This window comes from Molossus molossus, unplaced genomic scaffold, assembly GCF_014108415.1.
Source record: "Molossus molossus isolate mMolMol1 unplaced genomic scaffold, mMolMol1.p scaffold_m16_p_15, whole genome shotgun sequence".
Taxonomy (NCBI): domain Eukaryota; kingdom Metazoa; phylum Chordata; class Mammalia; order Chiroptera; family Molossidae; genus Molossus; species Molossus molossus.
In genome coordinates this window covers 37,859,156-37,886,864 of record NW_023425350.1, presented here as the reverse complement: position 1 = coordinate 37,886,864, position 27,709 = coordinate 37,859,156, and the positions used below count along the sequence as shown (strand labels likewise).

The window sequence follows — 27,709 nt, the reverse complement described above, 5'->3', positions numbered from 1 at the left end:
TAAAATAGAAAGTACTAAGTATATTATTCACAGTGTCATACATTCATCCCTTCCAACACATTTTGTGTATTGTATTTGATTCCTATTCTAGTGTTCCCCACTTTTTAGATCACATTATATATTTCCCTAGATTAAAAGCTCAATTTTCTTTAAGTGCAATGTTCTTAACATTGCATCTTCTGTATTATTTCACCTGTAGTAGAATCCCCTGTGCACTTGAGGAGGGCTGGAGTGGGTCATGCAGGTGATTCTGAGGTACACAGTGACAGCAGGGCGGGGCTGGGGCCCTCCGAAGGCATCTGTTTGTGCTTTTGCTTGTGCTGTCTTCCTCTGTTGCTGGCCAGTGGAAACGAAGGAGGAGAAGTAATTTTTCCCTACCTTTGGGCCCCCATCTGTTAATAATGACAGATTTAAAATAAATTTTTAATTATATTAAAATGTAATTAGCTTGGCCATTGTGGCTAGTGGGTGAGCATTGACCCATGCACTAATGGTTGCTGGTTCAATTCCTGTTCGGGGCATATGCCCTTGTTGTGAGCCAAATCTCCAGTTGGGGGGCATGCCAGAGGTGGCCAGTCGATGTTCTCTCTCATTGATGTTTCTATCTCTCTCTCCCTCTCCCTTTCTCTCTCTCTAAAGATCAATAAAGAAAAAAAAATTTTTAAATCTCATTATTAAATGACAGATTAAAATGCAAATTCTTAGGGGGGTGGAATCAAGCCAATGTTAAAATTTTATGTGTCCTTGGCATGGAAGGACAGCATAGGGAATTAATTTTTGTGCATTTAGAGAGACAGAAAAGAGTCAGCATTTCATGTTTAACTTTAGGTATCTATATTCTGCCTTTTTATGTTTTGCTATATCTCATTTGTCTGTTTTGGGGTACATGGATACAGTTGCTCTGTCCACGTACCTGTGACCTCAGAGTATAAATATTTTTGTATAATTTTTAAAGAACAAAGCTGATTACTAAGCAGTATAGTCAACCCTCATTTATCGGTTAATCAGTTCCAGACTCTACTGCGATAAATGAATTTCCGCGAAGTAGGATTCTTTATTTATATACAGTCGTCCTTTGCCACTTTGTGCTTCGACTTTTGGGGCTTCACTCTATCACGGTTTTTCAAATACAGTATAAAAAACCGCAATAGAGTGAAGCCACGAAAGTCGAAGCGTGAAGTGGCTAGGGACGACTGTATGTAATTTGCTTCAAAACTGATCATATGAGAACACATCCAATAACACTAATATACAACATTTAAGTTATTTAAGGAAAGTTATTTGATACCTGTATATATTTATGTTTAATTCTTTTTTCTTAAAAAGATATTTACAAGAATTCTGAGAAGCTTGAACCTCCCAGTGGGAAGCAGTCAAGTGTTAGTCCCAAGATTTTTAACAAATGCTTATGATATAGGACATGCTGTAATATGGATCACCGCTATGATGGTTTGTAATACATTATATTTGTTTCATATAGTTCATCTAAATTTTGTGTTAATAAGTAATCACATAAGCTTATATTAGTGGCTTAGTTGGTCACTTGATTCTTTGATGTTTTTAGACCCAGAATGTACTCATAATGTACCATTTATAGATGTCTATAACCAGTGGACCTTAAAAATAAGCTTAAATTTTAGAGTTTTGAGAAATTCAGTATGTCTGTAACAGTTTTACAAGCCAGGGACCAGATTTATAGATAAAAGGACTTTTCCAAAGTCAAATTGAGAATGGTAAAAGTGGGATTAGACCTCAGGGTTCTACACATGCTTAGTATTAATGCAATCAGTGTAAATGTTTGAGCACAAGTCTTATTACAGTAATCTAATGAAAAGAAAAGCATGAAGAGTTATTTTACTGATAGATTGAAGGAAAGTAAAAATATGTCCACATGCTTGGATTTCAACATCAACTTTCAAATAAGACTGAAGAACAATTTTTATGCATTATTATGCGTATTACTTCTATAGCTGTCTCTTTCTTGAATTACTATTCTGTGTTTGATATTTTCTCCCAGATTATGCTATTGTTTGGTTGGTTGTTTTGTGTTATTAGTTTTTTCTGTGGAAATGGCACAGTGGTTGTGAGAAGTTTAGCTCTTAAATTTTATTATAAGATGAAAAGATTTTTTGCACTGACTGGGTAGTATGAGTTGCTTAGAACGTTGGCTCGGACCAAGGTTGCGGGTTTGATCCCCAGTCAGAGCACATACAAGAAGCAACCAATGAATGCATAAATAGGTGGGATAACAAATCAATCTCTTTCTCTCTCTTCTCCCCTCCCCTCTCAAAAATCAATCAATAAAAAATGTAAAATATTTAAGCTCCCTGTTTTTGCTATTTCATTATTAAACAGGATAAAGTACCCATTTTCTGTGTGATATTCAATAAAGCAAAAACTTTTGGGTGTTTACTATCTTACATAAGCAATGAGATAGAACTCATTTTTTAGGAGCCACTGAATTAGATAGTGATTAGTATCAGCCATATTTAATTACTATTGCTGTTCTTTCTCACACAGTTGTTCTTATTGGTAGCTTCATTTTGTGTCCACTATGAATACTGAATATAATAAAACTCAATAGTGATACTTAGTATGTTAGAATTTTAAAATTTTTGTTGCTATTTTGCTGTGGAATTATGATTTCTTGGTGGTTGCCCTATTCTAGAGTGAGAAACATGAACATGGATTTCATTTCAGTTGGGAGACAGGTTCCTAATGTAACTGACACTCCACCTTAGGTCTGTGCTGTTTCTTGAAAGATCAGCTTGAGGCAGATAGGAGGTTTCAAGGCCTTTATCAGCTTGATAAGATGAATACTTTTTTCCTCATTTCCCCCCTAAGTTATGTTGTTGTTTAGTTTGTTTGTTTTGACAATAGATTAAGACTTTTTTTTTTTGAGTCAAAATGTGCTCACATATAACAGGTTTAACCATATGAACATTATTTTTGTTTTTATAAGTTTAATTTTTTTATTTTTATTGACTTTAGAAAGAGAGGAAGTGAGAGGGAGAGAGGCAGAAACATTGATGAAAGAGGTCATCGATTGGCTGCCTCCTGCATGCCCTGCCTGAGGATTTGGCCCACAACCTGGGCATGTGCCCTGACCAGGATTCAAACTGGCAACCTCTGGGTGCATGGGTCGATCAATGCTCAATACCCTGAGCCACATCAGCTGGGCTAATCATTTGAACATTTATATTTAGAAGTAGTAGTAAAACATTTGAATGCATTTATGTAAATCTCACCTCTTCATTTCCTGCAATAAGAAATTCACTTCTTGAATCATTTAAGGAATGTTTTTTATGCTTGATGTTACCACTTTTGGTTATTTTAAGATGAAAATCTTAGTGACAAGAGTTATTTGATTGCATAAAAGATACTGTTATTCTAAATTGAAAAGTATCTTTTTAATTTGGTTTCAGTAAGTCGCCCTTATTTTTAGTAGAATGTTTTGAACCAATATGTATGAAGTTCATTGGGGGATGTTTTTTACTCCTATTTAAAGGTAGGATTGATTTTTGTTGGTAGGATGAATAAACCACATTAGAGATTTACATGTAGGCTTGGGCCTAATAACCCCTCCAAATTTACAGTATAATGGAGTTACTGATCTTTTTATTCTTTTATCTGAACAGGGTGGACCAAGTAAGCTAGTGCAAAAACACTTGACTGGTTTGTTTAACAGCATCACATCTTTTTACCATCCTTCAAATAATGGGCGCTGGCTGGTGAGTATGTTCATTTATCACTCTGAGTTTTGGAATTTTTTGAGATATGGCCATATATAACTATTACCTGTTATGTAACCCTATAATGTGTTTTCTGCCCTTCACATAATCTTTGTTTGTATGTAAATGATTAAGTTCAGATTAAGTTACTGTGTTCATAAAACATATATAAATAAACTAAAATAATACTGGTGTGGTAATTGGTGGCAAGATGCTATATTCCGGCAACAAAATTGTAACAAAAATGCCACCAAAGCATGGAATTATCTTTTCAGTTTTATTTGCCTTTTTTTTTTTTTAAAGTTGTCTGGTTAAAATGGCTTTTCATGTAATGAAAGGCTAATGTAGTGCTAGAAATTTTTTTATTTGAAAAAATTTTTTTGAATATATTTGAAATATATTTGTATTTGTGTGATGAAATATATTTGTATTGATGATTATCAATAGTTAATTGGTAAGAGTACTTCATTCTGTCTAGATGTACTGTGCGGGTCTTTGCAATAAGATCATAAGAGCTGTTATTTTATAAATCTTTAAGTGAGAGGGAGATAGAACCTACCTCAAACTTTGTGTTCCTGTGTCTCCAGAACAAGTTAATGAAACTACTTCAGCGGTTGCCAAACAGTGTTGTTCGGAGATTGCATCGTGAAAGATACAAGAAGCCTTCTTGGTTAACTCCTGTGCCTGATAGCCATAAGCTTACTGATCAAGATGTTACAGACTTTGTACAATGCATTATTCAACCTGTCCTCTTGGCTATGTTTAGCAAAACTGGTAGTTTAGAAGCAGCCCAGGCTCTGCAGAATCTTGCACTCATGAGACCTGAATTAGTAATACCCCCTGTACTTGAAAGGTAAGTGTAGCTTTACATGTTGCAGCCTCAGTGGTGGCTGCAGTTTTTCTGGTTAGCTCTTCTCTCTACTCTCCTGTTCTGCTTGGTTTTTTTTCCTCTTCTGTGGCTTCTGTGTTGCTATCTTGATGCTCTACCTGTTCCTGGAGGAGAAGCAAGACATTTTAACCAAATGTTTGATGACTTCATAAAGGTTTATTGGAGAGAAAAAATTGACATGAAATGGATGAAATACGTATTATTTGCACATTGTAGTTACTCATGTTTTGCTCATAAATTAAGCTCGAGCTGTTTTTTCATCAGAATGTGAGTGTCACAAAACATTGAGAACATGGCAGTGAAGTGATTTTGGATTTCTAGTATTTCTTTATAACCAGTGACACAGAAATTTTGATTGTCTTTATTATTTTCATGTATGGTATAATCTTAGGTGTATTGTTTCCACAGGGTAGACCTTACTGCATTCCTTTTGTTTTTAATGTTGAAATTGTAACAAAATAGTTCTCCATTTGCCAAGTCACTGTCACAACGTAGGCCCGATGTGCTTGCCCAGGCAGAGCTACCCTCAGGTGCTCTGAGAGCAGATTACTTCAGCTTTCTGTTGTTCCTCTGCTGCCTGAAATTGAGCTTTGTGATTTCTCTGTGAGTAACTCTGTCAAAAGTAGAAGTTAGTGTTAGAGCCCAGAAGTTTCTAACAGGTTGAATTCCATAAAATCAGATTTGTCCAAGGTCCTTAGTGGGAAGGGTGAAGTAGTTTGTGATGTGTGTTCCTGAATTCTAATAATCATTGACCATTAAATTAGATGCAATCCTATTGGAATGTGAAAGTGGATTCAGATGGTTGAAATCATGCACAATCTGCCGGTATATGTTCTTTTTCACTGTGGGATTTGCATAGAGGAAGATGGTGAGATGGAAGGGGGTTGAGGAAACATGCACCTTTCCTTTATTTGTGTGATTCTTTTATCTTTGAGAGCAAATATTCACTCAAAATATACTGCCAGCTACAAACCTTTAAACCAAAATGTGGTGTATGAATTTATTATACGTAATGTATCATGTATGGTTTATCTGTGATGGAAATTTTTTAAAATTCTGTTTTTTAAACTGTAGAACATATCCTGCACTAGAGACTTTAACAGAACCTCACCAGCTCACAGCTACTTTAAGCTGTGTAATTGGAGTGGCCCGCAGTTTGGTGTCAGGGGGCAAATGGTTTCCTGAAGGTCCAACACATATGCTACCTCTGTTGATGAGAGCGTTGCCTGGGGTGGATCCCAATGACTTTAGTAAATGCATGGTGAGCATATTTATGATTCTGTTTTATATCTAAGTTATAACTGTGTAAGTGGCATCCTGTTAATTTTTTTTCTTTCAAATACTCTTTAGACCATAGACAATGTAAAATTTGTTAATGATAACAATTATATTTGTAGATGCCCAAGTTTGGATCTGTAGACTGTTAGTTAATCTATGTAACATCTTCCTTCTTAAGTAACTTGCCATCACCTATATTCATTTAATGATCATTTGATGTTTTAAAGCTCATTATGTATTTGCTATTTTCCCTAAGCAGAGACATTAAAAATCATAGCTTGTCATCATTTCAGCCACTTACATTCACCTGCACTGGTATAGGTGTAGCATTCCAGGGCCTGGTTATGTGCACATCTCCTAACATTGCTCGTCTTCCCTGGTCTCTAGCTTTTGCATTAGCATTTACTATTTACCCTTAGGTATGGTTCCATTTTTAGGAAGGAGGCAAAGTGACTTCTCAGTGACACAAGTTTGGAGAACTTTGTGCTTAAACCTAATAAATAACTATATGAAAATAAACAGTGTGATTGTATTACTAAAGTAACAGCTAGTTCATTTTGTCACATTCTAAGTAAAATATTTCTAGAAATATTGTTGTGGGATTCCCTCAAGATAATTTATTTGGGTAGATTATGGTATCCTTGTGTTTTTGAACCAAAATTATATGATTAATGTTTAATTTGTTGCATCTTTCCACAGATTACATTCCAGTTTATAGCAACATTTTCCACTCTGGTGCCTTTAGTAGACTGTTCATCTGTATTACAAGAAAGAAATGACCTCACAGAAGTAAGGATGCTTTTGGTAGTAAAGGAATTGATTAGCTCAGTTCTACTTCTTATTGTATATGCATAGCAATATTTGTTAGTTTACTTTTTTTTTTGAATCCTCATCTGAGGACATTTTTGCATTTATCTTCAGATAGAATGGGAGGGAGAGGGGGGGAAGAGAGAGAAACATCGATGTGAGAGAGACACATCGACTGGTTGCCACCCACACAACCCCAATCGGGGCAGGGACAAACTGCAACCAAGGTACGTGCCCTTAGCAAGAACCAAACCTGGACTTTCTGGTCTGCAGACCTATACTCTAAACTGCCAAGCCAGATGGGCCAGGGCTGATTTGCTAGTTTAAAAGTAAGTTTGGATAGGTGCTAACAAATGAACATTACTGTCTTGTGACTACAGTGATGTAAATGGAGGGCCTTGTCATCATTGCTATTTTGCTGTATTTCCATTTCTTTGTCACTTCTTAATGTTTAGTTAAGCAAAGGTAGTGGTGTTTTGTTTTTCATTTTTTTTTTTTTTTTTTTTTTTTTTCACAGTGTAGCAACAGACTTGCAGATGATTTTATTTTATTTTTTTTATTTTATTTTATTTTTTATTTATTTATTTTTTATTTTTATTTATTTTTATTTTTTTAAAATTTTTTTATTAAAAGAATTCCCCCATTGACCCCCTCCTCCCCACTCCCGCCCCCCTCCCACCTTTTCCCATACTATTGTCCGTGTCCATTGGTTATGCATATAAGTTCTTTGGTTTATTTCTTCCCACCCCCCCAACCCCTTTCCCTTTGAGGTTTGTCAGTCTAGCAATGAATTTGTGCTTCTTAATCCCTTCACCTTTTTCATCCATTCCCCCAACCCCTTTCCCAACTGGCAACCAACAAAATATTCTCTGTATCTATGAGAATGTTCCTGTTCTTCCTGTTCATTTTGTTTGTAGATTCCATTGTTGATAGATATGTATTCATTGCCATTTTGTTTGTTCCTACATTTTATCTTTTTCTTTAAAAAGACCCTTCATCATTTCATATAATAACGGTTTGGTAGTGATGAACTCCTTTAACTTTTTCTTGTCTGGGAAAGTTTTTATATGTCCGATTCTAAATGACAGCTTTGCAGGATAGAGTAATTTTGGTTGTAGGTTCTTGGTTTTCATCACTCTGAATATTTCTTGCCACTCCCTTCTGGCCTGCAAAGTTTCTTTTGAGAAATCAGCTGACAGCCTAATGGGAACTCCCTTGTAGGTAACTAGCTGCCTTTCTCTTGCTGCTTTTAGGATTCTCTCTTTGTCTTGAACCTTTTGCATTTTGATGATGATGTGTCTTGGTGTGGGCCTCTTGGGGTTCATCTTGTTTGGGACTCTCTGTGCTTCCTGGACTTGTATGTCTGTTTCCTTCACCAAGTTAGGAAAGTTTTCTGCCATTATTGTTTCAAACAGGTTTTCGATTTCTTGTTCTCTCTCTTCTTCCGGCACCCCCAAGATGCGAATGTTGGCACGCTTGAAGTTGTCCCAGAGGCTCCTTACACTATCCTCATTTTTTTGGATTCTTTTTTCTTTTTGCTGTTCTGGTTGGGCGTTTTTTGCTTCCTTATATTCCAAATCGATGGTTTGCTCCTTGGATTTACGTACTCTATTATTGAAGCTATGTAAATTATTCTTTATTTCAGTTAAAGCCTCCTTCGTTTCTAACTGTGCAGCGATCGTTTCTGACTGGTACTTTTTTATGCTCTTGAGGCCCTCACTGAGTTCATTGAGCATCCTTATAAGCAGTATTTTGAACTCAGCATCTGTTAGGTTGCTTATCTCCATTTCGCTTAGTTCTTTTCTTGGGGTTTTGTTCTGTTCTTTCATTTGGGACCTGTTTCTTTGTATCCTCATTTTGCTGCCTTCCTGTGTTTGTTTCTGTGTATTACTTAAGGAGAGGTATGGGGCTCGCTGAGACCCGATGCTGCTCGTTTGAAAGAATTTAGGAAAAACCTGAAGCAGGACCCAAGACAGGCCAATCCTATGGTTAAGCAAGTAGCAACAGCTTGGGTGGGCCTGAAAGTTGGGTGGGGCGGGGCCTCAGGGAGTCAGCAGGGCGGGGCTACCAGTGTGAGCCAGGTTGCTGGAGTCCCAGATATGGCTTCTGTCTGCCGCCCCAGGGAAGGGCTCACCAAAGGAACAAAGGCCTCTGACAGCACGTTTGTCCCCGAGAAAGCCCCCTCTCCAGCCCTCGCTCCAGTGCCAAACAGCTCAGTTCCTCCCTGTATTTCTCTGGTGCCCCTGGAGCTGCCTCCCCTCCGAGCTTAGAGGGAGAGAGTCCGACCAGTCTGTGCGCGGGCCCTTTAGGGAGCTGCCTGTGGCTCCAGCCAGGTCAGCTTCCCTGAGCCTCAGTTTCTGCTGGTTTTTCCAGCCAGAAGTTATGGGGATTCTCTTCCTGGCACTGGAAACCTGAGCGGGGCACCTGGTGTGGGACGGGGACCCCTCAGTCCTCAGGAAGGACCTTCCCAGCCTCGGGAGCCTCCTGATTTTTATCCGCCACACTTGGGTGTGGGACCAGCCCGTCGCGCCGCCGCCGTGCCGCTGCCGCCACCCCTCGCGCCGCCGCCCCTCCTACCAGTCTGGATGTAGCTGCCTTTTTTTTTAATTCCGTAGTTGTAGGACTTCCATTCAGCTTGATTTCAGGCGGTTTTTCTGTTTTTCATTTTCTTATGTTACTAATAAATCTGTTGAGATTGGCATCTAATAAAGATAATTTTTTTTTATTATTCTCTGGTTCTTTTAGACTGTTTTCTTTATTGCAAGCATATTACTGCTTTTGTCATTTGGATGTTTAAGTACAGTTAATCCTTTATGCGTATGTTAGAAGTTAGAAACCATTTGAAAAATGTAATTGATAATAAAATGTTTGCTTGACTTCTGGCTTGGCCCTTATAAAATACATTAATTCTTATTTTGGTTCCTGGAAAGTAGTGGATTGAGTTATTCTGAATTGATATGTGATTATCATGCTGTTTCTCACAGTACCCAGTATAATAATTTTGTGTTATATCTGTCTCATAGACCATATTTGAGTTGTGTCAGTTCAGATCAGAGAAACAAATAAAATCAAAGGCCATTTTTAATTTTTCTCCGCATTAACGTTATAGGTAGAACGAGAACTATGTTCAGCCACAGCTGAATTTGAGGATTTTGTCTTACAGTTTATGGACAGGTAAGCATGTCCCCCAGACCTGCCCTTTATCTGAATTCAAAACAGTGACCGTCCCAGCAACTCTTAGTTTATCCCTGCTTTGCAACTGCTATTTAACTACTCTCCGATGATGGTGCTTCTGATATTATAAAAGGACAGGTGATTTATGAGTCATGTACGAATTAAGTAGTTGTTACTTGAACAGTCATAACAATAGAGGTTTATCTAATCATCATCAAAAGTGTTAAACCAGTTTTCAGCTGCTAAAATTACACTTTTTTTCTTTCTTTGCATAATTTAGATGCTTTGGACTTATAGAAAGTAGCACATTGGAACAAACAAGAGAAGAGACAGAAACGGAGAAAATGACTCACTTAGAGAGTTTAGTGGAATTAGGTCTGTCTTCTACGTTTAGTACAATCCTCACTCAGTGTTCCAAAGAAATATTTATGGTAAGAATGCACTACTACAAAAAATTAAATTCTAGTGTTGTAATTTTATTTGATGTTTTATTTATTTTAATTTTATTTGATTTGATGTTTTAAAAATTGAACTGTAAGCTACTTTAAGTGTATATATCATTGCCAGTTTATCCTTTTGATGCTCATTATTCACATGTTCCATGTTTGCAAATTTGCTTACTTGCAGTGGCAAAAACTTGTCACACGTGTTTTCAGTTGAGGTCCAATAAGATGACGCTCTGCCTTTTTGTTTCAGCTCTCATACTGTAAACGTGTTCTTTTTGTGTCTCTAGTGCCAGGGTTTTCCCATTTTTGTGCTTTTTGTTGACGATTTTGCTACTTAAAGTGGTGCCCAAGAATAGTGCTGAAGCACTGTCTAGTGTTCTAAGCATAAGAGAGTTGTGATGTGTCTGAGAAAATAAACGTTTTAGATAAGCTTTGTTCAGGCATGAGTTATAGTACTGTTGACTTGAGTTCCGTGTTTTGAATAAAAAATATATATATTAAATAAGGTGTCTTCAAATAGAAACACAGAACACAAAATTCATCAGTTGATGAAAATGTACCCAGAGCCTTTTAGTAACTTAGTCCTGTGTGTTCCCTAGGAACAATGGTTTTACTAGCTAGCAAATTAGTATTTGATAATTCAGTGCTCACAGCAACTATATAGAACATTACTACTACAAATAACAATAATTAACTGTAGTTTTAAAGTTTACAATAAATACTATTTGGGAGAATAGGTTTGGAAATTGCTTATGCCATAACATGATAGAAATTAAATCCTAAATATAAAAATCTCCATAACACTCATTCGATATTGGTTGATACCTGTTTATACAATATGGTCTTTCAAGCCACAGTTTAATTCCATTTCTGTTTCTTCACCCTTTGTCTGAGATTATCACTGTTCAATTTGTTAAATATTTACTAAGCTTATATGAATATAAAGAAATTAACATGTATCTCTTATTTAGTTGAAGTCTTTTGAAGGGAGTTGTTTATAATTTTGAGCACTGTTAATCCATGTATAGAGCTCATTCTTTCATTCAGCAATTGAAATTCTGTGACCTGATTGTAAAATTAAATATACTGCTTCAAGTCTTTTAGGTTTGGAGTTATCAGAATGACAAAATGTAAATATTAGATATTCTAAAAATTTTATTTTGTTATATAGGATTAGCCAACAAGACAATTGTATTTGCTTCCAAGAGTTGTAATTTTATGTTTAGTGTTTCTGTAGCAAATAAAATCTTGTGCCTCAAATGTTTTGTTCATGTTAAGGTCTTGTGCAAAGACTGTAGATATAAATGTTAAGCAAATCCTTATAAATTCTGATGCCTAAAAATTCCTACTTGGTTACATTTAATGTAGTCTGAGCATTTAAAAAAATGTTTTATGTTTAATTTTCTTTAAAATGCTGATTAGACATTTTGATTTTTTACATATCTTAACAGGTGGCTCTTCAGAAGGTATTTAACTTTTCTATTTCCCATATATTTGAGACAAGAGTGGCAGGCCGTATGGTGGCAGACATGTGCCGTGCTGCTGTAAAGGTGAGTTTGCGTGTTTTGGACTGATGCATTAACGAATCGGTAACCAGCAGGTTTATGTGATTAATTATTTTAGACGTGTTTGTTATACTTAAAATTCATAGTTCTTTCAGTAGCTGCTTGTAGCCCTATTTGCCACTGAAAATAGTGCTAGCGTATACTTTGTGACTGTTAAATGTTTGTACCTTTCAAAAAACTTATTTATACAAATGTTTTCAGTGCTGCCCAGAGGAATCTTTGAAGCTGTTTGTTCCTCACTGCTGCAGTGTTATAACTCAGCTTACAACGAGTAAGTCATAAAGTTACTCTGTTTTTTTAGATAGAATTTTTTCTTGGTTTCTAGAACTCTGTTGATGAAAACCTTTAAGCTATGCAACATTTTGATTTTGCAGTTTTGGGGGAAATTGCTCAAAATAAGCTATCACCATGTTGACAGGTAGCTTAGAAATTTTACTTTATTAACATTTTCATACATATAAGAACCATTCAGAGGGTGCCATAAAAAATATCAGTTATGCCCTGGCCAGTGTTAGTGTGTCAGCCTGCACACGGAAGGGTCGCTGATTTGATTCCCAGTCAAGGGCACATACAGGGTTTCAGGTTCAATCCCCGGCCTTGGCTGGGGTCTTGTGGAAGGCAACCAATCGATCTGTTTCTCTCAGATCAGTGTTTCTCTTCCTCTCCCCTTTCTCCCTCTCCCCCCACCCCCACTCCTACTCTCTGAAAAATCAATGGAGAAAATATCCTTGGGTGAGGATTAACAACAATAAAATTACCAGTTACTTTGTGATATGTGCATGGTCAGACATTTGGTTGCCGTTGTTCATTTTCTTGAAAAGTAAGTTTTTACATCCTCTGGAGCAAGGTCAGCTTGATGAAGAAGGAATTGAAAAGTTTCTGTAAAAGAGACTTTTTCAGCTATCAGAAATTTTAAATATAAATATTTTAAAAATGATTCATTTAGTTGGATACATAGATTTTTATACCCCTCTGTACTATTTTGCCTTGTTTAGATGATGATGTATTAAATGAGGAAGAGCTGGACAAGGAGTTACTATGGAATCTTCAACTTTTGTCTGAGGTATTGTAAATCTTTGGAATAAGAAAATATTACTGTGAAAACATTGACTTGCTCTTAGTATTTACTGTTTTGAAAAAATTTTTTTATCACTGTGACCCGTCCCTCAGGTCGAGCAACGAGGACTCTAGAGGGGGAGTGAGGATGAGGAGGGACAAGAGACACGAGAAATGGAGACAAGACAGGGCTCTGATCAAGTCTCATTTATTCTGGGGAGATCCACAGTATATATAGGGCAAGAAGCAGAAAAACAAGAACATTTGTTGCCAAGCAATAAGTTTGTGGTAACCACCCTGAAGCAATTTCAAGTAAATATCATGTAAATATCAGGTGGAACAAAAGACAAACAGAGCATAACTGGATGAGTAAATGGTTACTTAAAGGAATGCAGAAACATTGTATGCAGAGATGCAGACAGAGATATCCTGCCTTGGGGCAGGAGATGGCAGAGCAGATTTTTGCAAAATGGATGCCATGCAAATAGTCTCCCACAGGTCCCCCCCCCCTTTTTTTTTTAATTTTAAGGCCGGAAAAAAATACCTTGAGGGGACTGTGCCTGTCTTAGGTCAGGAAACTTGCACACGGTGCCAACCTGTCCTTACCCGTCATTGGAAAGCAAGGCAGCATAAGGCCTTGTTCCCGTCTTAGGTGGTGGTTGGCGACGCGTGTGAGTTCCAGTTGCCCGTCTCTGGCTATCCAGTCCAGCGCACCAAGGTGACGAGGTTTTTGAGACTCACTATTTGCCATCTCGGGCATAGTCATAGCTTAACTCACAGCTAGAGTGAGCTTCTCTGTCAGCCATTTCAAGTTTATGATAATGGACCTGTATAGGTTGCATCTTAATGGCATCTATCTGCTGCTTGATGAAAGCCATCACCTTAATGAAGAGGAAGGGTCCTAGTGACACAATCAGTAAAAGGCCAAGTAAGGGGCCCAACAGAGGGAGAAGATACACCCCATTTAGCCCGCTCAAAAGGGGGTTATCGAAAAGTTCTTTTAAGCCGCAGCATTCCTGCAAGGCAGTCGCATAGGGGGCCAAATAAGGCCCTCCGGAGCTCGTCAGGGTGTGGAGGAGGCCCCAAACTCCTTCCACAAGCAGGCAAAGATGCAGTAGTATCCCTGCAGCAAGATTTCAGCATTCCGGTCCATTCCTGAAATAAAGAAAAAACAGGAAAAGCCTCTCAGGGCGAATTTTCGTCCCTGGAGTTATCTATATGGTTATCTGTTATTCCTTTAACTTGATCAATCTGTTTAACCAAACGCTCTGGTAGCCATCTGGCAGATTTCATTTTCTTAGAGTAAATGCATACAGAACCTCGGCCCCAGATGAGGACTGGGTCTGGGCCATGCCAAGAGTTGGTTAGCGGATCTTTCCACAATACTGAGGCAAATTGTTTTTGGGTTTCTGTATGCCAAAAGCGATTAGCAGCAGATTGCCTATTAGTGTCCAAATTTAAAAAATTGAGGATAAATAAGGCATGAGAGAGAATGTTTCTGGGTGACCCCCTTGTGGAATACCATTCTCCCTTTTTTATTTTATTAATGGTGATCTTTAAAGACAGATGTGCTCTCTCTACAATCCCTTGGCCCTGAGGGTTGTGAGGTATACCTGTTATGTGTTGAATATTGAGGCGTTTGCAAAATTCGGAGAAGGCTGAACTTGTATAGCCTGGGCCATTATCGGTTTTCAATTGCTGTGGGCATCCCAGAACTGTAAATGTGGTTAGCATGTGACTGATCACGTTTTGTGGCTTCACCAGTTTGGAGGGAGGCATAAATGAATCCACTAAAGGTATCTATGATAACATGTACATATTTAAGATTTCCAAATTCAGAGATGTGAGTAACATCCATCTGCCATAATGCATTAGGGATTTTAGTCCCCTTGCAACTTTTGAAAATCATTTAGGGTTTTAAATTTTTGAGAGAAAATTAGGGACCCTCGCATTTGAAAACCAAGATATGTGTAAGGGTCTGCGAGTTGGACCTTGTCAGGGGCTATTTCCAGGCCTTTGTCTCGTAAGGCAACGCGCATCATCTCATAGCATTTCAAAACCTCGCTCCCCTCTTTTCCGGCTATGAGGATATCATCCATGTAATGTATAATGTACATATTTGGCCAATTGTCTCTAACTGATTGTAAGGCTGAGGCCACAAAGGATTGGCATAGGGTAGGGCTATTAGCCATTCCCTGTGGCAGAACACGCCATTGGAATCTTTTCATAGGCGCTTTGAAATTTATAGCTGGTAAGCTGAATGCAAATCGCCTCTGATCATCTGGATGCAGAGGAATCGTGAAAAAACAATCCTTTAGATCATCAATGACTTTGAAATAAGCCAGAGGTATGGCAACAGGTGAGGGCAGTCCTGGCTGTAAGGCTCCCATTAGTGCCATAGTCTTATTTACAGCTCTTAAGTCTTGCAATAGCCGCCATTTACCAGATTTCTTTTTAATGACAAAAATAGGCGTATTCCAAGGGGAGTTACTAGGGACAATGTGGCCAGCATCAAGCTGCTCCTGTACCAGCTGTTGTGCAGCCATCAGTTTTTCTGCAGTTAGAGGCCATTGATCAACCCACACCGGCTCCTCAGATAGCGACGTGATCTTTTCTGCATGGGTCACAGGAGTGTCAATGGCCCCTATGGAAAATGGCCTAATCCTGCCCTATCAGTCTTTGGGGAGGGCTCTATGGGTTCTGTTATACCCATATTATTTTTTCCCAGCCCTTGGCCTGGTAGATATCTGGTTTTCAACATTTGGGTAGTAATAACAGCATTCGGGCTTCCCATTATTAATCCTAATTGGGATAAGAGGTCTCTACCCCAAAGATTTATAGGCAATCCAGCTATAACATATGGTTGTATGGTGCCCTGGTTACCTCCCTGATCTTTCCAAGTTAATAGCTTTGAACTTCTCTCTGGGTTTTGACTTTGCCCTATTCCTTTTAGGTGAGTCAGAGTTGCATCTAAGGGCCAGGCTGTAGGCCAGTCTTCCTTTTTAATTATTGTGACATCAGCCCCTGTATCTAAAAGCCCTGAAAATTTCTTACCATCTAACCAGAGAGACATAATGGGTTTTTGTGCTGATATGACCTCTGCCCAGTAAACGTCTGATGACCCAAAGCCTTGGTCACCTCTTTGTCCTGATACTGCCCTATTTGTGGTGGGCATCAAAGGCAGGAGCAGCAATTGAGCAAATCTGTGTCCTGTGATGACAGTACTAGTATTTTGGGGGATGACACCATAACCTTAATTTCTCCGGAGTAGTCATTGTCTATGACTCCTGGAAGGACTTGTAGTCCATTCATTGTTGAGCTGCTACTTCCCATTATTAGTCCAAATGTGTTTTCAGGCAGAGGGCCAAAAATTCCAGTAGGAAGGGCCTGAACTCCCATTTCAGGAGTTAATACTGTGTAGGTGGTGGAACTGAGGTCCAATCCTGCACTTCCTGTGGTGGCTCTGAGGAGGTTTGAAATGGGTTGTTGTTTGCTGGAACAAAACTGACTGCCCCAAAGATTTGTTTGGGTTTGGGGGCCTGGGGCTGGCCCCTGTACCCGTTTCCCCGCATCGGGGGTAGTTCATTACCCTGAACATCCTTTTTAGACCTACATTCATTAGCCCAATGTTTCCCCCTTTTACATCTAGGGCAAACTCCTGGAGTCTGAGTTTTTGAGTTATTAGTGGGATTTCCTTTACAATTCCTTGCGAAATGGCCAGTTTCCCCACAGTTAAAACATTTACTCTTGTTTTGTTGGGATAAGAATTGTCTAACTGTATACCCTTGCAAGGCGGCAGCCATGGAAAGGCCCTGTTGATAGGCAGTCCCAATATCAGAGCATAGGCGAATATAACCAGTTAAATCAGTCTTTTTCTTATAAGGTCTGATAGCGGCTTGACAGGTGGCATTAGCGTTTTCAAAAGCCAATTGTTTAACAAAATCCGTGCCTGCGTCTGCATTACCGAAAATTCTGCCTGCTGCAGTAATTAAGCGGTGAACAAAATCTGCAAAAGGCTCATCAGGTCCTTGTTTAATGTTAGGGAGGAGCTCATGTCGCCTTTGGTGGGCAGTTTCCTCCATGCTCTAGTGCCTGCAGCCTGAACTTGGGCAAAAAGGCCTGCATCATATTGCATTTGGGCATCACTATTGGCATAATTTCCTTCTCCTATTAGCATATCGAAATTCCATCCATTACCAGCCTGCACATTGCGTTTAGCAATGTCCCTGCAGTTCTCTACATATTCTGATTTCCATAGGAGATAGTCTCCTCCAGCAAGTGTTGCTCGGGCTAGCGTCTGCCAATCCCCAGGCGTAAGCCAATTCTCGGCTACTGATTCTAAAATTGCCGTAGTATATGGGGCTGTGGCTCCGTATTGTGCTACAGCGGTCTTTAACTCCTTTATTAATTTAAAATCAAACCCACTATGGTGACGCCAAGACTGTCCTTGCGCGTCCACTGTTTCTGTTACTGGAAAAGCCTCTATATCATCTAGCTCTGGTGCAAGTTGCAAGCGGGGAGGGATTTTTGGGGCAGCTCCCCTCATGGGTGGCTTTTGATTACCGAGAACTTCTGATCTTACTCCACTCTCCTTTTTAGATTTTCCTACTTTTAGTCCTTCTAATTGGGCTATGAGATCTTGGTGCTCCTTTTCCAGTTTTATTTGCTCTTTGAGGTGTTCAATTTTATCTCTAAGTTCTTTTCTAGGGTCAAGGACTGGACAGGCCAGCGGGGGAGCACTGGGATCATTATTATAAGGCGGAGGGCGTTGAGAAACAAGCGGCCAGTCAGAGTTACGATATCTGGCAACTTCATCCGCCAATTCATCCCAATTAACCTCCCCTCCGTCAAGAACAGTCTCCAAATATTCTGATGGGTCAAGATAAATCTTTGTCTTGGATTTGATTATTTCCTCTGGGGCAACACTAGTTTTTGTTCTTTTGAATTCTCCACCCCCTCTCTCTCTTAGTTTTTCTTGTCTCCCCGTATGAGAACTTTTAGGCATAATTTTATTCCAAGTGGGCTCAGTTTCTTCTTCCTCATTATCACTATCGAATGACATAAAGTCCTCACATTCCTTACTTTCATTTTCATTCCCCTTTTTTTCTTTCTGTAATATACCCTCGCCATATTCTACTACATTGACAACGAGAGGATCAGAATGTCTGAGATAAAATCTCATCTATTAAATACCAATAAGAAAAAGCAGTTACCGGGACCTTCTCGGGTCCATAAGTCTTATAGTAATCTCTAAGAGCATCACGAACTATTTTCCATCGTTTTTGATCTATAGTTCCCTCTGTACCAAACCAAGGACAAACTTCTTTAATATAATCAAAATACTGACACAAATGCTTAATTTTTACCTTTACTCCTCGTGCCTTTATAGCCTTTCCTAGTCCTTCAACGAACATCTTATCTTGGCTCAATGCTTGACCAATAATCGCCGTTCACTTACCCGAGGGGTGCAGACGCAGCAGGTTCCCACGTCGTTCCCTCTTTTCTTTTCCTTTCTGCCAGCCGCTCGAACGGCGTCGGCGTCCTTCACTGGATCCCCCGTGCTGGAGCCCCACGTTGGGCGCCACTTGACCCGTCCCGCAGGTCGAGCAACGAGGACTCTAGAGGGGGAGTGAGGATGAGGAGGGACAAGAGACACGAGAAATGGAGACAAGACAGGGCTCTGATCAAGTCTCATGTATTCTGGGGAGATCCACAGTATATATAGGGCAAGAAGCAGAAAAACAAGAACATTTGTTGCCAAGCAATAAGTTTGTGGTAACCACCCCGAAGCAATCTCAAGTAAATATCATGTAAATATCACAGGTGGAACAAAAGACAAACAGCATAACTGGATGAGTAAATGGTTACTTAAAGGAATGCAGAAACATTGTATGCAGAGATGCAGACAGAGATATCCTGCCTTGGGGCAGGAGATGGCAGAGCAGATTTTTGCAAAATGGATGCCATGCAAACAGTCTCCCACATCACTGGAGGACATTTTTCCATTTTTTGTTCAGATGGAGTGGGAGGGAGAGAGAGAGAGGGAGAAACATCATCGTGAAAGGGACACATCGAGTGGTTGCCACCTGCACGACCCAGCCAGGGCCAGGGACAAACTGCAACGGAGGTACGTGCCCTTAGCGGGAACCGAACCCGGGTTTCTCTGGACCGCAGGCCGACGCTCTAACCGCTGAGCCAAACAGGCCAGGGCCTGTTTTGAAAATTTGACATTAAAACATGAAAAGTCATGTTTTAACTATTTATTGATATGGCTGCAAAAAGTCAGATAATGTCATTTTCTTGTGTTCGGAGGAGTATGATAATTGTTGATTGCTTTATGTTCAGTGCTCTGCTTGACTTTTTACTGATCAATTCTAGTATGGGTAACTCGTTAACTGAAAAGCTGATTGAGTCCGGCCGGTGTGGCTCAGCGGTTAGAGTGTCGGCCTATGGTCCCGAGAGACCCCGGTTCAGGTCCCGCTAAGGGCACATACCTCGGTTGCAGTTTGTCCCCGGCCCTGGTTGGGTCATGCGTGTGGGAGGCAGCCACTCGATGTGTCCCTTTCACGTCAATGTTTCTCTTCTTTCTTTCTCCCTCCCAGTCTATCTGAACAAGATATCGAAAAAAAATGTCCTCGGGTGAGGATAAAAAAGAAATTTATAAAAAGGAACTCATTAATTGAAAAGCGGATTGAGCCCGGCCATTGTGGCTCAGTGGTTGAGCATTGACCCCACGCACTGAGAGGTCGCCGGGATTCCCTGTCGGGGCACATGCCCAGGTTGTGGGCCAAATCCCCAGTGGGGATCATGCAGGAGGTGGCCAGTCAATGTTCTCTCTCATCGATGTTTCTATCTCTCTCTTCCTCTCTCCCTAAAATCAATAAAGAAAAAAATATTTAAAAAATAAAGAAAAGTTGATCGATCTGAGATTTTTTTTCTCTCAAGAGAGAGACTTTTGAAAAGGATGTTACTGTGCCATGGCACATGAGAGTATAGTCAGAAAAAGTGCTTGACCTTTGAGAAGAATAAATTGTTAGAATATAGTTAAAAAGAAAGTCCTAAAATGAATTTAATTATTTTAAGAAAAACACTGTTATGACTTTAAGCTACTTTCATGGCCAAACATTGACCTTTGCATTAATTACTGATTCTTGATCTTTTAACCCAAATGTCTTCAACTATTTCTTCCTTTTTAGATTACTCGAGTGGATGGGAAGAAGTTGCTTCTTTATAGGGAGCAACTTGTAAAGATTCTCCAGAGAACCCTGCACCTCACCTGTAAGCAGGGCTACACCCTGTCCTGTAACCTCTTGCATCACCTTCTGCGCTCTGCTACCCTTATCTACCCTACAGAGTACTGCAGCGTGCCAGGTGGCTTTGACAAGCGTCCTTCCGAATACTTTCCTGTCAAGGTAGGCATTTTCAGTAATTTCGTCTTCAGGGATCTATTTGGTTATTTTTCTAAGGGATTAAAAATGTGGGTCTTATCCTTGTTTATGAAGGTGTCACTTCCTTATTTTTAATTTTTAACCCTTACCCGAGGATATTTTTCCATTGATTTTTCAGATAGAGTAAGAGGGAGGAAGGCAGGGAGGGAGAAGGAGAAACATCTATGTGAGAGAGACACATGGATTGGTTGCCTCCCACATGACTGCAACCAGGGCCAGGGATTGAGCCACAACTGAGGTACATGCCTTTGACCGGAATCGAACCTGAGACTCTCAGGTCCTCAGGCTGATGCCCTAACTGCTGAGCCAAACTGTTCAAGGCCACTTCTTTTTTTTTTTTTAATTAGTTTTAAAATATTTTTTATTGAATTTTTTTAGAGAGAGAGGAAGGGAGAGAGAGAGAGACGGGAACATCGATGTGAGAGAGCCACATCAATTGGTTGACTCCTGCACACCCCACACTGGGGATCAAGTCTACAACCCAGGCATGTGCCCTGACTGGGAATCAAACTGGGCCTCTCAGTCCATGGGACAATGCTCAGTCCACTGAGCCACACCCTTCAGGCTGTTTGGGGGCATTGTTTGCTACCTTAAGTTTGGAATACTTACACATATTCTTTTCAACATTTTTAATGTTCTGTATATGTTCTTTTTTTTAACTTCTCAACCTGCTGAGTAAATGCTGTTTTTTTCTAGGACTGGGGTAAACCAGGAGACCTTTGGAATCTGGGAATCCAGTGGCATGTTCCTTCTTCCGATGAAATAGCTTTTGCCTTCTATCTGTTGGACTCTTTTCTTCAGCCTGAACTCATCAAACTCCAGCATTGTGGGGATGGAGAACTCGAAATGTCTAGGTTCGTTTTTTAAAAATAATTAATTAGTGTTTTATGGTTGCAGACTAAAAAACATCTTTTTGTGCCTTTCCTTCTCTCTGTGGCATATCTGTTGTGTTCATTTTCTTTGTGTTTTGATCACTGTCATGAGTGTAATTAGAAAACCACGTAATATAGCATTTTGTAACAGAGATTTTGTCATAACATTTAAACATTTCTAGAGTTTTTCCTAGCTTGTTTTGAGTGCTCTCTACTTAGCAGTTTCACTTATGCCTCATTTGAGAAGTGTGTAAGTATGCCCCCTTTGAAATGAAATGCCTACTTTTCTAGATTCAGCTTAGATTTATTGGGTTGTTCCTTCTTGGTAATTCACATTATTGACATTAACATTACTTGGAGAAATATCTCTGAGATAATTTTTTTTCTCTCCCTAGGAGCTTTAATAAGAAAAAATTATTTGAGACCATTAGACTTTTATAATTTGGATCTTTGACAATTTCTAAAATAATAAGAATTTCTGTGTCAAATATGAGGGAATTTTAATAACAAATTCAGTAGAAATGGGATTGGAGGAAGAAGTGTGATTGACTTAATGTCAACTACAGTGTATCATAAAAACTGCCTTTTGAAGTAAATGTTTAGGTAGTCCATTTTTAACAGATGGGATATGCTGGAAGATCTTACGTAATACTGTTTTCCATTTTTGTTAGTGGTAGTGTTCTTTAGGTAAACAGGTGATTGAATTCAGAATTGTTTCACAAAGGGCAATCAGTTGTTGTTACCTGTGATTATTTAGAACCTGTTTAAATATAAGCAGGTCTCTTATTACCAGTGAACATCTGTTTAATTACCTTGTACTATTAAGTGGGTAAATAATGATGTTTGACATTTCTTTGCCTTAATTTTGTATATCCCCACTTCATAAAGTTTTTGTACTTCACCCTAGACTCTTGGCTTTTTATTAAAGAGGGATTTGGAGTCTTCTGAAATATGAAAATATCTTTTATCTTTTTTAGAGATGATGTTCTACAGAGTCTGACAATAGTGCACAACTGTTTAATTGGCTCAGGAAACCTCCTGCCTCCATTGAAGGGAGAACCAGTTACTAACTTGTAAGTAAAAATAACTACTTTACATATTTTGCTGTTTTCCATTTGGCATATATTTTAAGTCTTAGTCACGTAATGAGTCCCTGGTTTTGTAATTATTGGTGTTGTTTCTGTATCATTTTAACCTTTTTGTCATTGTTAGGCCAAAAATAGCTGAGGGACGATTTAGGTCTATAAACTTTCAAACTTAATCAGGTCTTCATATGGTGCCAGGATGACTTTCAAGGTTAATGTGTTTTAAAATATGAACTTGGAGATATTTAAGTTCATCTTTTAGTTTACTGGGTTAATTAAGACAAATACTCTAATTTAAAAAGGAACGAAAAATGCTTTTTTTTTTTGTCTACAGTCAATGTTGATTTAAAGATACTGTAGCAAAAAAAACTAGGATGTTTTTTAATAAAAATTTGTTCAATGTTATGAATTATGATTTTAACTTTTTAGATCTACCAAGTTGCTTTTATGAATTTAAGTGCTTTTCAGATCATTTTTATCTTGAATGAATGTCTTGATTTAGTCTATTGTTAGTGTTACCATTTAAGTTGAAAAAATGGAGTTTAATGGAAATCAGCAATATGTAACTTTAGCTCACTTATTAAGTAGATAGCTGCTAGTTTCAGTATACCATCTTAGATCATTTGCTGTCAACATCAACATCTCATTGCCCAAAAATTTAATGAAATTCACATAAAAATGAGTACGTAATCCCAGCCCACTCAACAAACACAAAGAGGAGAATTATTTGTGGATTTTACAACAAAATTATTAAAAAGCTTCAAGGAGTTGTTTTAAAATGTGGCTTGTTTTTCTTTCTTATTTTTTGTATAGTCTTTGTTTGGAATCATACTTTTTCATAATTCCCACTTATTTCAATCTAAAAACTGTTTCTAGCTATTGAAGTTTAGCTTGCTCATTAGATTTAAGAGGGAGAAGTAGGGTCATTCCAGGTAAGGAAATATATTTTCAGTTAAGTAGGAAATTGCTGAATTCTTTTAAAAAACTTTTATTTTTCATTAGTTTTATAGTTTGATATAAGAACAATTTTACCCAAATTCATTTTTGTTACGAGAGATTGATTTTATAATAATTATTGTTTTTTAAATTCTCACCTGAGGATATGTTTAATGTGAGAAATATTGATGGTTGCCTTCGGTAAGCACCCCCACCGATGATCAAACCTGCAACCTAGGTATGTGCCCTGGCCAAGAATAGAACCCATAACCCTTTTGGTGCATGGGACAATGCTTCAATCAACTGAGCCACCTGGCTGAGGCATGAGAGATTGATTTTAAAGTAGTATTTTTAAATGAGACCTACAGAAATGGTTTTGATTTTCCTGATGACTTTAACAGTTTATTATACAGTAAGCATTAACTCTTTTATGGCATGCTAAAAAGGGATTTCATACGTAATGAGTTTATCATATTAGTAAATTTAGTTGTGCTTTAACTTGTTGACAATGAGAAGTGTCGTCATGTAATCCAACAATTTATCTAAGAGCAAAGCATGCATGATCTATGTACGTGATGAGAAGATTTTTAGTATTGAGTGATCATTAGGATGTGCTGCTTGAAGGGTCAGCTCAGAAGGCTTAGCAGTTTCTCGATGCAGTTCATAGCCTATAGCCATGTTTATGCCATATGCACTAGAATAGTGAATTGACGCAGTCTTTTTCTTTTGAAATAAGTGTGCATCGGGACAAAATCACCATATATTTTGTTATTATAAACCAATTAGGTTTATATATATAAAGAAAGGTGTTTTAACTAAGGAAAAGAATATCATGTTATGAAAATTCCATGAATGTCATGGAATATAACTAGTTTGTTAGACATTACTGTACGTTATAAACTATAAAATTGTTCCTGAGTATCTTTTATAGGTTTTTTCCCAGAAAAGTTGAAGAGGAAAGATAATCTAGATGGAAGTTTTGTATTAGAATTTTCACTTTTAGTGTGAAAATTTAATAATGAAACATAATAAAATAATAAAAGTTATACTTAATATAAATATACAATGTTTATATTTTAAAATATATTTAAATATATACATATAAAATGTTTTCTTGTATGCAAGGGTGGGCAAAAGTAGATTTACAGTTATGAGTATATGAAAGTTTATTCTTATATTATTTATTATTGTATTTTTTATACAAACAGCTGTAAACCTACTTTTGTCCACCCTTGTGTATTTAATAATACATATTGAAATAAAACATGAAATGAGAAAATGTCCATTTTTTTGATCCTTGAATACACATTTTTAGGGTTCTATTGATAGTTGTATACATCTGTGCTGGATAATGATTATAAGAAGTAGAACTAAAGATGAATGAACAGCCCTTTGCCTTTGAATTGCCAAACAGGGAGTTTGTAAAGTCTTCCCTGAGCCTTTGACTCATTCTTAATAGAATCCTTTTCTTTAAAACCAATTTCTAACTGGGATCATCTTCATCTGAAATTTTAGTTTGTTTTGGTAATGTGCGCCTTGTTATATTTGTTTTCTTTATATAACATTTTGGCTTTTTTGGCCGATAGTAAATTGGTTCTCACCAAAGTATCATAAAATAAAGTTAGCTTTTAAATTTCTGAAATGCTTTTTTAATATGTCAGTTGTTAAACTCTTCTAAATGTAAACCGATTTGAAAAAAACTAATTTTTTTTTTAAGTACATTTTTATTGATTTTTTTAGAGAGAGAGGAAAGGAGAGATAGAAACGTTGATGTGAGAGAGATAAAATCAGTTGGCTGCCTCCTGTATGCACCTTACGGGGAATCGAGCCTGCAACCCAGGAGTGTGCCCTGACTGGGAATCGCAACTGGGATTGGGCGATGCTCAATCCACCGAGTCACACCAGCTGGGCAAAACTAAGTAATTTCAGTCGATGGTGCCATTGTTCTGTGATATTAAATCACACTGCCTAGTGTGAAGACAGAATTATCTGTAGCATAATTCTCAACTAAATTATTAGCAGCAGGTCAATTTGAAACTAGTGGATGAAAAGAAAACTTTCCAGACAGTAGTTCTTCCATAGAGAATAGAGTAAAATGTACCAGGGTGGGGAGAAAAGGAAAGGCATGTAAGTGACAAATGCTTCAGTGTAATGCCGACAGCGCCTGAGGGAGTCACTCGTGTTAATAACAAACAATTTACCTTTGTATTATGGGACATTGTGCATTTTCTGAAACACTCAAGCAGTTTTTGCAAGCCCATAGCAACTCAAACAATTTTTTAAAATTTAAACTTACATTTTTGTTTTTCATTTAAAATTATATTTTTATTTTTCTTATGTAAATCTTAATTAGGCAAAATATTCTAGCTGATTTAAATTTGGGTTTTGTTTTTGTTTTTTTGGTCAAACCACTCATTATTAAGTTTACCCTGCGCATGTATTAGTAGCATTTGTCTTCTGGAAAATTGAAAAGTAATGGAAAACTGGAAGCTTAGTTCTGAGTTTTCCTGTAAGAAAATCTAACTTAGTTTCTAATAGATGGGATGATCCTAAAATCCCCCTTGTTCAGGGAAATGGCTACTAAATGTGAAAACCAATTTTCTGTGCTAAGTGATGAGAGACTGACAAAAAATAAAATGCTTAGATGAGTTGACTAACTTAATAAGTATGAAATAAACAATACATCTAATGGTATCTGCATTGTAACTTTTTGGCTTTCAGCAGTGTAGGGGGTCACCAGATACCTCTACATTTTACTGTTTCAAATGATGGTAAAATAAGGTTCCTTGAGGGTAATTAAAGGGTAAATTATTTTAGTTCAGTATAATTTTAATTTTTAACAATTTTATTAAATACTAAGTCTGCTGAATTAGTCTTAAAATGGAACCTCTCTATTTTGCTCTTGGAACTTTTAATGATTTAATAGAAATATTTGTGTTATAGTTTATACTCATAGTTCTATCTTTATAGATGTGAAAGTTGGAGTTTGTCTTTCCAGGGTCACAGGGATTTTGGATACTTGGCCTTTTTAATCCTCAAATTGTCATTAATTTCTCCTTTTGCAGTCCACTCATAATCTTTTAGGTCTAACCAGCTATCACAGAAAGCAAACAACTAGTAACATCTATAAAAGCAGGCTTACTCAAGGTAGAGGAGTCATTTTTCATCTCAAATATTTCTTCTTTACTTTGTGCCCCCTTTTCTCTGATAGATCTGTTAAGTCATTCTTAGTTAGGTCATTCCTAAGATCTCAACCTTTACTAACTTTTCAGTCAAGAAAAATTCATACTTAAGGTCTAATAGTGAGACCATTTCATTAATATGTGAAAGGATGTGTTGTTATGCAATGAGGGGCAGGGCTAGCTAACCTCTCTTGGCACCTCCAGGGAACTACCCAGCTCTGCTGGGGGAGCCGCACACAGAAAAGGAAACAGTTACTACTCCACGGTGAGTAATCCTGTTTTCTCCTTATTTCACCTTCTGACTGTTTTCATTAATTTTTAAAAGCTTGTGTGTCAGACATGGAAATAAATAGTTCTTAAGCTCAGCATAAATTTAAAACCTAGCACTATGTAAGATTTCTCTTTCTTTACTTAGCAACCCTTTGTGCACATGGTAGAGTACGAGCCAGCTTTTCATTTGTGTTTATTGCTATTATTGATGCCTAGGATTGGATTGCATAACAGAACACATAAATAGGCTAATTGTCTCTTGTGAAACACTTTGTAATCTTGACTGGAAAAATATCTAGTGGCTTGGTTTTAGACCTTTTATGTTTGTTTTCATTTGGGAGGGGAGGGACTATTGGAAAGGTTAGCTTGTTCTTTCACTTAGAGACAGGAAGAGTTATTACTGTTTGAAGTTGTTTTATGACAGTTGGTGACCTGGCTTTTCATTTGAATATTTGATTTGTATATTTTTGTTTTTATGTTATTAGCCGTTTCTTCCTTTTTCGCCATCCTTTTCCACCAGTGATTGTTTTCATTTCTACTCTGATCAAATCCAAAAAAGACTGCCATCTAGTGGTACAAATAATATATTTGTGGAAAACTTAACAGGTGCCCCTGCTCCCCCCGAATTGTGGCACACATATTGAACAGATTTTGTTATAAATTAGGTGGCCTGGTACTATTTAGTTGCCATGAAGCTGATTTAGCTTTATTATTTATATATGGTATTATTTATATTATGTTGTGTTAAAATTACTTGTCAGAATTTTACTTAGTTCCTATGTCAAATTATATTACTCTTTGTTAAATGAAACAGTGAATGTGAGTAGAATGAATTTCACTTGGGATGGGGGAGTGATAGTGATAGTACTTGATTTAAATGACATATTTGCTACTATGGCTTTGAATCAGAATGTAGATCTGTCAGTTGATAGCACTTTAAGTCTATTCAGCTGAGATTTTGTTCATAACT

At 37.8% G+C, this 27,709-nt stretch overlaps 1 protein-coding gene across 3 annotated transcripts in view; it reads left to right on the top strand.

Moving 5' to 3' along the window:
* PSME4 (proteasome activator subunit 4) overlaps window positions 1-27,709 on the top strand; it is a 106,123-nt gene that overhangs the window by 43,381 nt on the left and 35,033 nt on the right. For all 3 annotated transcript variants that reach the window (XM_036263566.1, XM_036263568.1, XM_036263567.1), the window contains 13 exons: window positions 1,327-1,449; window positions 3,639-3,731; window positions 4,319-4,584; window positions 5,695-5,881; window positions 6,598-6,687; window positions 9,815-9,879; window positions 10,160-10,310; window positions 11,777-11,875; window positions 12,092-12,161; window positions 12,886-12,953; window positions 20,143-20,358; window positions 21,091-21,248; window positions 22,244-22,339. In XM_036263566.1, coding sequence (XP_036119459.1) covers window positions 1,327-1,449; window positions 3,639-3,731; window positions 4,319-4,584; window positions 5,695-5,881; window positions 6,598-6,687; window positions 9,815-9,879; window positions 10,160-10,310; window positions 11,777-11,875; window positions 12,092-12,161; window positions 12,886-12,953; window positions 20,143-20,358; window positions 21,091-21,248; window positions 22,244-22,339 — 1,682 coding nt within the window. The remainder of the gene's footprint in view (window positions 1-1,326; window positions 1,450-3,638; window positions 3,732-4,318; window positions 4,585-5,694; window positions 5,882-6,597; window positions 6,688-9,814; window positions 9,880-10,159; window positions 10,311-11,776; window positions 11,876-12,091; window positions 12,162-12,885; window positions 12,954-20,142; window positions 20,359-21,090; window positions 21,249-22,243; window positions 22,340-27,709) is intronic.